Here is a 12,749-nt window from a genome sequence, read left to right as displayed (position 1 = left end):
CCCCCCCAAAAAAAAAGACAACCCCCAAGAAACAAAACGAAAACAAAACCCCAAAACAATAGAAAAAACCAATAGAAAGGAACCCAACAACAGCAAAACTAACAAACAAACAAACAAACAATCCAATAATAAATCCCACATTGTCATCTTTGTCTCAACAGCCACGTGCTTTGAACATTATCTTCAACTCATTGTTCTCGCTTTATTTAACTATTCTACATTTGGCAACTTGGAAACACGTGTCATTTTTCCCATAAAACTTCGACAGCTACAGAGTTGAAAGTTGGCAAGTGCCTGCAAAAAGATAGATAGGTCCTCATGACGGAGCCTGATTTTTGATTAATAATTCATTTCCTGAATTTAAAAAAATATTCTTTGACTAAAAGTTCCCGTCCTTCTTTGGACTTTGTGATTATTCCACTGAGAAACGAAACAAATCTCTGTAGCTGTTCTCCATAGCGGAAGTGCTGGAAGTGACATTTCCCAAGGTTCATTTTGTTTTGAGAGTATATGTCTAGACTTTCGAACTTTTTGCATATCCCAAGATTTATTGCTTCATTCCAGTAGAGTGTAAATATAGTAGGCTAATGACTTTCAGTTGATGTTAATGCGCCGATCATTCCTTTCATCGAAATGGGGCCCAGCTAGTTGAGATATCTCGATACTAGACTAAGGCAGACAGGTGTGTCTTGTTTTACAAGGTGGAAAAGTAACTCTCTCTCGTCCCAAACTGGACACCCAATCTTCTGTCTCTTTTGAGACAAACGCCAGCGCTTTTCATTCATATTCTGTGCCATGACATCTGGAGAATAATACTATAACGACGCGGTCTCAGACACCCACCTGTCTAAGACAACCACCTTTCCCCTCAACAATTGATGGTTGTCTTAGACAATTTCAAGTGTGATCGCATTAATAAAAAACAACAACAACCATAATATACTTTTGTTATCCGGGCCCTTCAGCATGATCTGTGAGGTTTGAAACCCACAGCACAAAATGTGTTCGCAGCTGGACTTGCCTACAATAATTGTGAGGCAGCGCGGTGAAATCAGGCGCTTGTCAAAATAGTGAAAGTGAAGAAACTGGCAATTTTTCACAGGTTTGGGAATTTTTACCAGAATTTTTGTTTTTTTGACTCAACATTTTTTATGTCCGTGGAAGAACACATTTCTGTGTGGACTGTACTGAAAACGTCGATTAAAGGCATGTTAAAAAATGTTTTTTATGTCCGTGGAAGAACACATTTCTGTGTGGACTGTACTGAAAACGTCGATTAAAGGCATGTTAACAAATGTTTTTTATGTCCGTGGAAGAACACATTTCTGTGTGGACTGTACTGAAAACGTCGATTAAAGGCATGTTAACAAATGTTGTTTATGTCCGTGGAAGAACACATTTCTGTGTGGACTGTACTGAAAACGTCGATTAAAGGCATGTTAACAAATGTTGTTTTATGTTTCCAAGGCCTTCAAAGCTAAGGAAATAACTAAACTTTGGCAGCCATATTCTCGCTAATTTTACCGCTGAGACCAAGCAAACCCCACGTCTTGTATTCAAGACTACTGAACATTTTTTTTATTGAAAGCAAGACAAATGAAAAAGCTTTAAAAATGATACAAGAACTCCACATGTCCCAAAACTTGACGAGCGCCTGATTCCACCACGCCGTGACAGATACGTCTATAAGCCTGTGTGTATTGTTCTCGACCCGCGGTAAACAAAGGACGACAGGTGAGCAGACTCCCAGGGCTCACACTACACACTGTCGCGCACGCAGTACACACTGTCGTACACACAGTACACACTGTCGTACACACAGTACACACTGTCGTACACACAGTACACACTGGCGTACACACGGTCCACACTGGCGTACACACAGTCCACACTGTCGTACACACAGTACACACTGTCGTACACACAGTACACACTGTCGTACACACAGTACACACTGTCGTACACACAGTACACACTGGCGTCCACACAGTCCACACTGGCGTACACACAGTCCACACTGTCGTGTCGTGTGGGAGGTCCCACCGTCACTCGCCTTCAATGAGCTCTTGTGTTGAAAAGTATACCTCCCCCTACCCCCCAACAAAAAAACAAACAAAACACAAACATGAAAGAAAAAAAGATAGATAGATAGATAGATAGATAGATAGATAGATAGATAGATAGATAGATAGATAGATAGATAGATAAGTAGATAGATAGATAGATAGATAGATAGATAGATAGATAGATAGATAGATAGATAGATAGATAGATTTTGATTTTTGCGATGCTGGAATGCACCCTGGCTTGTCTTATTTTAAGTTGAGAGTTTACGTTCTGCCTATTTTCTTTTTTCGTCATCATCATCATCATCATCATCATCATCATCATCATCATCATCATCATCATCATCATCATCATCATCATCATCATCATCATCATCTTCTTCTTCTTCTTCTTCTTCTTCTTCTTCTTCTTCTTCTTCTTCTTCTTCTTCTTCTTCTTCTTCTTCTTCTTCTTCTTCTTTTTCTTCTTCTTCTTCTTCTTCTTCTTCTTCTTCTTCTTCTTCTTCTTCTTCTTCTTCTTCTTCTTCTTCTTCTTCTTCTTCTTCTTCTTCTCCTTCTTCTTCTTCTTCTTCTTCTTCTTCTTCTTCACCCAGTGGGTTTTTGTTCTACACAAAACGTGCATTTACTAATGTCCTGTCTTGTTGTTTGTATCCATGAGTGCACCTAAACTTTGTAACATCTACGGCCATTGTAAACGAACAAGACAAATTTCTCCCTTCAAGATGAATAAAGATTGTCATTGTCATTGTCATTGTCAAGTTTTGCATGGTATTTGTGACTGCTCTGTTTTTCATTCTGTTTCAAATTATCGTAAAAATATTGTCATTTATTGCCGACAAAAACACATTCTTCATTCATTTGACATACAATACATGTCCATTCCACTAAAGTCGATGCACTTCAATAACGTGCAAACAAACTTTTAAGTTTCTTTGATTTCACATAATTTCTCGTGGACGCCGCTGTATGCTGTTGCTTTTTTTGTTTGTTTGTTTTTTTGTGTGTGTGAAAAAACGTAACAAACTCCACATCATGGTGATTCAACTCTGCTGTAATGATTGAACTTAGAGATGAAATACATCCTGCCTCGTCATGTTGTACCTGATCACAGCACCACGGTGAAGCATCAGGGCTGTGTTTATTCAACTTGTAGATGAGATACATGTATAACAGAGCTGCAATTCTTGAACATCGAGATGAAATATGAAGCAGGATGATGGAATCAGGCGCTCGTCAAAATAATCAAAGTGAAGACACTGGCTTTTTTTCCACAGGTTTGGGAATTTTTATCTAATTTTCGTTTCTGTGTTCAACACCTTTCTTGCCCGTTAGAGAACCTATTTCGGCGTGGATTTTACTGAAAAACGTTGATTAAAGGCACAAAAATGTAAATTTTCTGTTCCCACGGACTCTTAAGCAAAGGAAATAACTCTTCTTTGGCGGCCATTTTCTCACTAATACTACCAGGCCACCCCACCTCCTTCGATCGCAAAGATCTCGACTTCTATCCAAGATAAATGGATATTTTTTCTTCAAATGCAAGGCAAATGAACACCCTCTAAGACGATACCAATAACTCCACAAGCCCAAAAATTGACGAGCACCTGATTCCACTACGTCGTAAATACACCCGGCGTGGTCCAGTTGTTGTAACTGATGACACCAGACTCTGGCGCCAAAGTAGCTCATCTCTCAGTGCAGACGACCTGTCGTTCGTGGCTCCTGCCTCAGTGTGACGTCACAACATACACCATGACACACAGGCAGGTAACCGGCGACTGGGGAGGAGCAGTTACATTGTCTGTCATCGTGTGCTAGAGACGTGAGTCCCATCCTTGTGTAGGGGAGTTTTGTCTTACATCGAGTATCGCCATCCGTCTGCGGAGACTGAGCTGGAGGGTCCCGTGGCCTTAGAGGTTAAGGTGTTCGCCTCTCATTCAAAGGTCCCGGGTTCGAATCTGGGTAGCGACGGAAACAATTCCTCCAGATTGAGGTAAACTGTGTCGGTGAAAGAACTCGTGTATTGAACAATTGCTAGAGTTTTGAGTTTAGTTTTAGTAAGTGTTTTACAGCACTTGCAGCACAATAGGTTATATAAGTGCCGAAGATTAGAGGTGTCACAAGAGAGTAACAAACACAAAAAAGAAGGAGCAGAAATAGGGATGATAGATGTTGGATCGGAAAGAAGAAGCAAACCACACCAGAACACCCATCAATCACCCACTAATTGCTGGAGTGAGTATGTACAGGGGCTAAACCCACGAGTACTCACGCACATCAAGTGTGAGCCTACCCACAGATCTGGGAACAGCGGCTTTGCTCAGCGATACAAAAATCAGGAGAAGACAAATAATGCCATTTCTTGGACACTTAAATAGACATACAGTCCTCGTACATCTAGATCTAGCTCTCACGTGCAAAATTGGGGGCAAACGAGTCAGAGGTAGACCCAGAGTAACCTACATGGAGAGCCTAAACTGATGGGTGACGGCGAAAGATCAGGATAAAGTAGCTTTTTTTAAAAGAGTATCCGAGCAAAGGAACGAATTGAAAACCATGATCGCTGATGTCTGTCGTAAATCTGGCAGTGGATGAGGATGAAGGTACATACTGACTTTACTTTTCTTTTTTCTTACGATTGTACCAGTGGGTGTCGCGGGGAGATGAAGGTGTATACACAGATATGTGAGGCAGCCTGGTGGAATCAGGCTCTCGTCAAAATAATCAAAGTGAAGAAACTTGCATTTTTCCTCAGGTTTGTGAATCTTTCTCAAGTTTTTCTTTTTTGGCTCAACACCTTTCATTCCATTTAAAAAACTAATTTCCGTGTGGATTTTTCTGAAAAACGTTGATTAAATGCATAAAAAAATGTAAATTTTGAGTTGACCTTTAAGCTAAGGAAAAAATTAATCTTTGGAGGCCATTTTCTCACAAATTTTACCTCTGAAAACAGGTGACTCGTACCTCCTTCTTTTGCAAATATCTAAACTTGTATTCAAGATAAATGGATGTTTTTTTCATCCTAATAAAGACAAGTGAACAAGCTATGACTCCAATAACTCTACATGCCCAAAAATTGACGAGAGCCTGATTCCACCACGCTGCCTCACATAATATAAGTACAAAATCATATCTCCACACACACACACACACACACACACACACAAATACCAACATGACATATTTATTTGCGTTCACATGAGTTGTCACCAAACAGAACAAGAACCGAACGAAAACATATCAAGATCAGTGTTATCTAGTCCTGAAACTACACAGTCAAGCATGTTAGCTGCAGCGAAAGTGTAGCTCAGTCAGAAAACCAGCGATGGAATGTACCCTCTTCCTTAATTGTCCCACAGTAAATACAGTTGAACAGGTTTTTTCTCTTGTTTTTTAAATTTTGATTTTTAAAAAATTGTTTCTATATTTTTAAAATCTTTTATATTTTGTTGTTGTCTATCCAAATTTCAAGGCAGACCGAGCTTTGATGAGAAGGGACATGATGGGAAAGGAAGACAAGAGGAGCCACAATTATCCTTGTTCATTTGTCATTTCTCGCTGTGAGATATCCTCTCTCCTTTTCTCTTTCCTCCCTCCCCAACCCCTCCTCTCTCTCTCTCTCTCTCTCTCTCTCTCTCTCTCTCTCTCTCTCTCACACACACACACACACACACACACCTCTTCTCTTCCATCCCTTCCAAACTCAACATTTTCAGGACGTGAATTTTGACCAAGAGAACTCTCTTACTTCTGAAAGAAAAGTCCCTCATGATTAATGAGTGTTCACAATTTCACACAACACACATACTGATAGGTCTATGTATTCAAATCTCTTATAACACACAATATCATTATATGTATTCAAACAGACACGCATTCCTAGGAACACACGGAGGTAGGAAAAGAATCAGTACCTTAAATACTCGCCTATAGTAATAATGATAATAATGATAATAATAATAATAAATAACAACAATAATTTTTGAAAACATTCTCAGCATTATACTTGTGACAAACAGCCAGGTTATGGCGCAGGACTCGTAATCGTGAGGTTGCTAGTTCGGGAGTTCGAGCCGCGGGCCCGACGTTGTGTCCTTGGGAAAGGCACTTTACACGAATTTTCCTCACTTCACCCAGGTGGGAACGGGTACCTGACCATAGACAGCGAAAGATCTTATCAGTATGTTAGTGTTTTAGCGCCTATAAATGGCCGCTTGCACTGTATGCTTCCCATGAAGTTGAGGTTGTTTCAGAATGCTCTAAGGACTGCTGGGGTAATAGTAGGCCTATAGATTGTGAAGCGCATAGAGCTTGCAGTTGAATGTGGATTTGCGCTGTACATGCTGTCTAATATTATTATTATTAATAATAGTACGTGATTTCACGCATATTAACCCACCCCCCCCCCCAAAAAAAAAACAACAACAACTAAACAACAACAACAAAAAAACAAAAACCACACACCCTTTTTTTCAGCATGTAAGACATTCCCTCCGTATTCTAAGTACAACCTACAAAAATAGGTCAATTTTAGAATAAGAGTTTACCATCTATCCTACACGCGAGCTCGTGGCATGGGCAAGTATATAGGGGGGGGGGATATTTAAATCAAAAATAGATTTTTTTTAAAATAGCAACGGACAAAAAAAATATTTTTTAAAAACCAAAACAACAAAAAACAAAAATGAAAAAGAAACCGTACCCAGTATATCTCCATCTTGAGTTGATCTACAAATACTCTCTCCAGGTTATACATCCATTATTTACCGGCTATTTCTTCATGGCTGTACCAATTCATTACTTCTTTCAACATTTTTTATAAACAGTGAATTTTTATCACAAACTCCCACCTTATTTTGACCACAGAAAACGAGGCAATGATAATTATGTAGCTTGTTTATGTATCTTGGTAAGAATTGACCTGATGAGGATGATGATGATTATCATGATGATGATGATGATGATGATGATTATCATGATGATGATGATGATGATGATGATGATGATAATAATGATGATGATGATGATAATGATGATGGTTGCTCCTGAGGAGGTCCACGAGGCGATACGTTGAGCTATTAGACAAATTTAAACATTTTCTATTGTTATTTTATTTTGTCTGAAATTCAAACAAGACTCTCCCTCCTACTCTGTTTTCCAAACAATGATGATGATGATGATAATGATGATGATGATGATGATGATGATGATGATGATGATGATGATGATGATGATGGTGATGATGATGATGGTGGTGATGGTGATGATGATGATGATGATGATGGTGATGATGATGATGATGGTGATGATGATGATGATGATGGTGATGATGATGATGATGATGATGATGATGATGATGATGATGATGATGATGATGATGATGGTGATGATGATGATGGTGATGATGACGATGATGATTATAACGATGACAAAATGGAAAACAGTAGTAATCAAAACAAAAATACATGTAATGATAATAATAGTAATGATAATAATAGTAATAATAATAATAGTAATGATAATAATAATAATAACAATAACAAACAATAATAACAACAAACTAATAATAACATTGTAGAAGTTTTTCGTGAGAAGCCGAGCAAAGCGCTTGATGCCATCACCGTAGTGTCGCAGAAGTGGAGGCTAGAGTTGTGTGCCGTGTGAAGAATGGACTGACCTACCCTCACACCCACACACTCCGCACACCACCCCTCACACCCACACACTCCGCACACCACCCCTCACACCCACACACCCTGCATAGTGTGAAGAATGGACTCACCCACCCCTCACACCCACACACCCCGCACCCCACCCCTCACAGCACACAACAGGTCGGTCAGTTTGGTAGGACAAAGTTCTTGAGCCAGAAGCGAATATTCTGGGCAGGGAACTCAGTACCTGGAAGATGACACAGAGAAAAGAAGAAAAAAACATTGAAATGTTAGTGGGCTAAAACAGCAACTGGACATGGATGGCTGGTGCCTCTAGAAATAAATAATGATTGAGGGTCAAGGTGGAATGTTAGTGGGTGAACTGTTTGTATTACACTGTTGTTGTTGATGTTGTTGTTGTAGCTGTCGTCGTTATCGTCGTTGTGTCAGTTACATCTATGTCTAAATTTGATACCGCAGTGTATTGCTCGTTGATTTTATTGTTGTTGTTATTGTTGTTGTTGTTGTAAGCTAAAGAGCATTATGCAATAATAATATCACTTCAGTTTTCCAGTAGATCACAGTTTCAACATTCCCTAGATACTGAGCATATCGTGGTAATACCACTATACTTTTGGTCAGATTTTTATAAGAAAAAAAGAAAATACTATAAATCTTTCCGAAGCATCAATTGTTTAAGCTTATTCAAGAAAATGATGAAATTTCTGACACGCAAGCTTCACTAACAGGCTCAAGTAATAATTCACTTTCTTAAGTTTAGATTTTCTCTAGACATTGCTAAAAGCATGCAAGCTATACACAATATGCGCATGTAATAGTTCTACTCAGCCCCTCTATCCTGATCAATCTTTCAGCTTTAACCAACTGTCTAATACAATGATTCTACTAAGTCTTTCTAATCGATAAATTGTTTAAGCTTCCTCTAGATAAGAACAACATCTCTGTCCTGCCAGCTAGAAGGAACAAGCTTATGCAATGATTCTATTAAGCCTTTCCAATCAATTAAATATTTTATTTTTTAAAAATTCTCTAGATCATGATGAGACCCCTTGCATGCAAGCTACAAGCGATAGGCTTATATAATAATATAATACTCAGTCTGTCTAATTGATCAATCTTCAAGTTTTTCTAGACAATGATAAAACCTCTGACACGCAAGCTATAACTAAAAGGGTTATGTAGCAATTCTACTCAGTCTTTCTGACTGTTCAACTTTCTCTAGACATTAACAAAATCTGTTTCATGTAAGCTATGACCAACTGTTTTATACAACGATTCTTCTAGGTCTTTCTAATTGATCAATTGTTTTAATAAACTTTTTTTAGACAAGAACTTTAATGTCTGTCATACCAATTAGAAGGAACAGGCTTACATCATCTCCATAGCCTACCAGCTAGAAGTACGACGCTTACATCATCTCTATAGCCTACCAGCTATAAACAACTCTCTTGTACAATGATTCCACTTAATCTGTCTAATCGATCGATCGCTTAAACTTCCCCTAGACAGTAACAAAATCTCTGTCATACCAGCTAGAAGTAAGACGCTTACATTATCTCTATAACATGTCACATATTATAACACACACGCTTACATCATCTCTATAAAATGTCACATATGACCCACAAACGTACATCATCTCTATAACAAGCCAGCTATGACCCACAAACTTACATAATCTCTATAACAAGCCAGCTATACCCCACAAACTTCCATCATCTCTATAGCAAGCCATCTATGACCCATAAACTCACATCTTGGTGACGTAAGAGTCTTCGATCGCCTCCTCGTCCGAGAAATCCTCCAAAGCGTCCGAGGCCAGGGGCAGGGTGCGCAGCGGTTTGGCCACCACCAGAGCATCCTGAACGTCCAGGAAAAGGTGGTCACGTGGGATCTTGTCAAACACCCGGGCCTGCTCCATCGCTCTGCGCATGTCCAGAGAACAGCCGGCCAGGAAGAGCTTGATGTTGACGTGAGCGAACTCAGAGTAGATGTGGCTCAGTACGTTGGCGCCCGAGGCGTCCAGGTAGTTGATGGTCACACAGTCCAGGATGATGTGGTGGATCTTGCGCATGCTCCGGAGCTTCTCGTCTGAGATGAGCTCGTCCCCGTCCTCTGGATCTTCCTCGTACTCGTCAAAGTTGATGGAGATGGTGGACTCTCGCCGGCGTGGAGGGTCGAAGGCGTTGAATCCGTTCTCGCTTTTCTTGGTGTATCTGTCTTGTGTCATGGTGAAGGACTTGCCCTCCACCCCGGAGCTGCCGTTGAAGTGAGAGGCCAGTTCTTTGTTCTCGTCGATCGACTGCTCCATGCTGGGCAGAGACACTCGCCGGACCTGGGAGGAAAAACATGGAGCGAAATATCTTGATGGAACGTTTGATGAATGAACGATATTTATATTCTAAACCAGAAACAGTTTAGTTTAGTTTTAGTAGAGGTTTTACGGCGCTCACAACTGCATAAGGCCATATGAGCGCCAAGGGGTGGATGTAAACAGAGAAGTCTTTACAGGGAATCAGACTTACTCTATAAATGAAGAATTTAAAGTGGGAAAAAAATTAAGACTCAAATTCGTAACTTAGTAATTGAAATATAAAAGGCTAAACACGTATAATGCTTTCCTGAATAGTTAGACTTATATCACTGAGAATATGTTAGCAGTAAATTGTTTGTCATAAATGTAGGTAAGGAAACTGTACGACGGTGTTATATTGGCTTGTGTTTTCTCGGTGTTTATAGCCCGGGAACGATTTGTTGAATGATAGATGGAGGTCGGATACAGTAGACTGCTTAAATAGCATCTTTTGTATTGGGACATACGATAGATAGATAGATAGATAGATAGATAGATAGATAGATAGATAGATAGATAGATGGAATATCTATAAACAGATAGAGAGCGAGTGGGAGGGAGAGAGAGAGAAAGAGAGAGAGAAAGAGAGAAAGAGAGAGAGAGAGAGAGAAAGAGAGAGAGAGAGAGAAAGAGAGAGAGAGAGAAAGAGAGAGAGAGAGAGAGAGAGAGAGAGAGAGAGTGGCACAAAGAAGGTAAACAAAGATATAGAATGTAACATAAGTATCAGTAAAAGTGAAAACAGAGAAACTGAAAAAGGAAAGAAGGACTAGACCAAAGCTATAACTAGGGCGTAAGAGCACCAACGCTGCCATGACCCGTCCCTGACCTTCTCCGTTTTCCCGGGCTCCGCGCTGTTGAACCTGGCGTCAGTTCCCGACACGGCCTTGCTGAGGCTGGAACTGCTGTCCCTGGAGACCATGCCCAGATCTCCCATCATCAGAGAGTTCCGGCGCCGCTCCGGCGGCAGTCCTTGGGAGATCCTCTCCTTGTTGTCGTCCACCAGACGCTTCTCTCTTTTCTTCAAACCCTTCAGCAGCTTCCTCGGGTTCACCGTGCACCTGTACAGCGTGTTCCGGAAGATCTCGGCGTTGGCGAAATATAAGGACGACTGAAAGCGGAAGATTTTGACGCCAGGTACCTCTGAGGAGTCCAGGTATTTCTTGTGTTCTACCAGCGCCGGGTCTTTGAGGGTACAGCCGATCTTGTAACCACGAGAAAACTGAGTCTGGAACACGACAGTGATTAGAGACACGCAGACGCCAATGCCTAGACCGAGATCGATATCGAGGAAGACGGTGGAAAAGAAGGTGAAAAACCAGATAACGAAATCGAATTTATTGATACGCCAAAACTTCCTACCGTCCAGGATTTGGATAATGAGGCCTTTGAGAGCGATGAAAATAATGGCGCCGAGTACGGCTTTGGGGAGTTCTGTGAACAGTTTGGAGATGAAGAGAATGACGAGAAGCATGAGGATGGAGGAAAAGATTCCGCTGAGCGTGGTCCTGGCGTTCATGCCACTGGCCACCATAGAGCGAGGGGGAGCCACGCTGGACGGGAAACATTTGAAGAAGGAGCTGACGGCGTTACACATCCCGTAGGCGATCAGCTCCTGGCTGTCGTCTACTTCGTAGTTGTGTTTCTTGGCGCAGATCTTGGCCATGGCGATAGTGTTGGCGAAAATGAGGATAGCCAGAATGAAGGAATCGACCACGTAGTTGGTGGCGTATTTCAAACCTTCGACTGGAAGGACAGGGGGCGGGATGTCTGTTGGGATGGTGCCCACGACCACCACGTCAAACTGCTCGCTGAACCGGCCGAAATAAGACGCCATGGTGCCGAAGATAACGACAAAGAGCTCTACAGGGATAGGCGCCGGGAGTTTGTGTTTGAACCTCTCGTTGATGCAATCTTTGACAAACAAGATGACGGCACAAGAGACCACGGCGCAGATGATGGCCGCGACATTGACCGTGTCGATGGCGGAAAAGATCGCCTGGTAGCTGTAAATGATCTTGAAAATGCCCCCGAAACGATCGACCTTTATTCCCAACATGGCGGGCAGCTGACTTGTGCCGATGTGCACCGCCGCGGCGGATGTGAAGGCCGTGAAGAAAGACTCTGACAGATAGGCCGTGATGAAGCCCAGTTTGAGGAAGCCCATGGCTATCATCATGATCCCCGAGATCAAGGCCACGCCCATCGCGAGCTCCTCTTTGAAGTCCAGGTACTCCGGTACCTCGTCAAGACTCGTCCCGTTGCCAGTTTGGTTCAAGATCCAGGGTCTGTCAGCCGCCCACGCCAGCCCTTCCCTGTCCACTGTGGCCGCCGTCAGGATGCAGATGACCGCGCTGGTTCCCATGGACACGTGGGCGGAAGTGCCGAAGAAGACGTAGAGAAGGACGGGCCAGAGGGAGGTGAAGAGGCCGTTCTCGACCTTGACCGAGGTCAACTGACCAAAGGCCAGAGCTTGTGGGATGTGCAGGATGCCAACTGTGAGCCCGGCCATGACGTCAGAGACCGCGTACTCTCGGAGTTTGTAGTAGCGGAGGAACTTGATGACGGGGACGTACGTGGTCAGGAGCTTCCACGCGCGCCGGTTGGAGCAGTAGATCTTGTCCTTGACCTTCTCCCCCAGGCTCCGCCCACCGATGT

The 12,749-nt window shown here is 42.0% G+C and overlaps 1 protein-coding gene across 1 annotated transcript in view; it reads right to left on the bottom strand.

Annotated features, from left to right (window-relative positions):
• Positions 1-8,113: 8,113 nt before the first annotated feature.
• The window catches only part of LOC101862293 (prestin-like), a 5,786-nt gene continuing 1,150 nt past the window's right edge, over positions 8,114-12,749 (bottom strand). The window contains exons 3-4 of the mRNA XM_013086342.1: positions 10,921-12,733; positions 8,114-9,980 (exon numbers count right to left, since the gene is read on the bottom strand). Of these exons, the coding sequence (XP_012941796.1) occupies positions 9,492-9,980; positions 10,921-12,733 (2,302 nt within the window). The 3' untranslated portion in view covers positions 8,114-9,491. The remainder of the gene's footprint in view (positions 9,981-10,920; positions 12,734-12,749) is intronic.

Source organism: Aplysia californica, unplaced genomic scaffold (genome assembly GCF_000002075.1).
Source record: "Aplysia californica isolate F4 #8 unplaced genomic scaffold, AplCal3.0 scaffold00457, whole genome shotgun sequence".
Classification (NCBI taxonomy): Eukaryota; Metazoa; Mollusca; class Gastropoda; order Aplysiida; family Aplysiidae; genus Aplysia; species Aplysia californica.
Note: the sequence above shows the minus strand (reverse complement) of the source record. Positions and strands in the feature narration are given on the sequence as shown.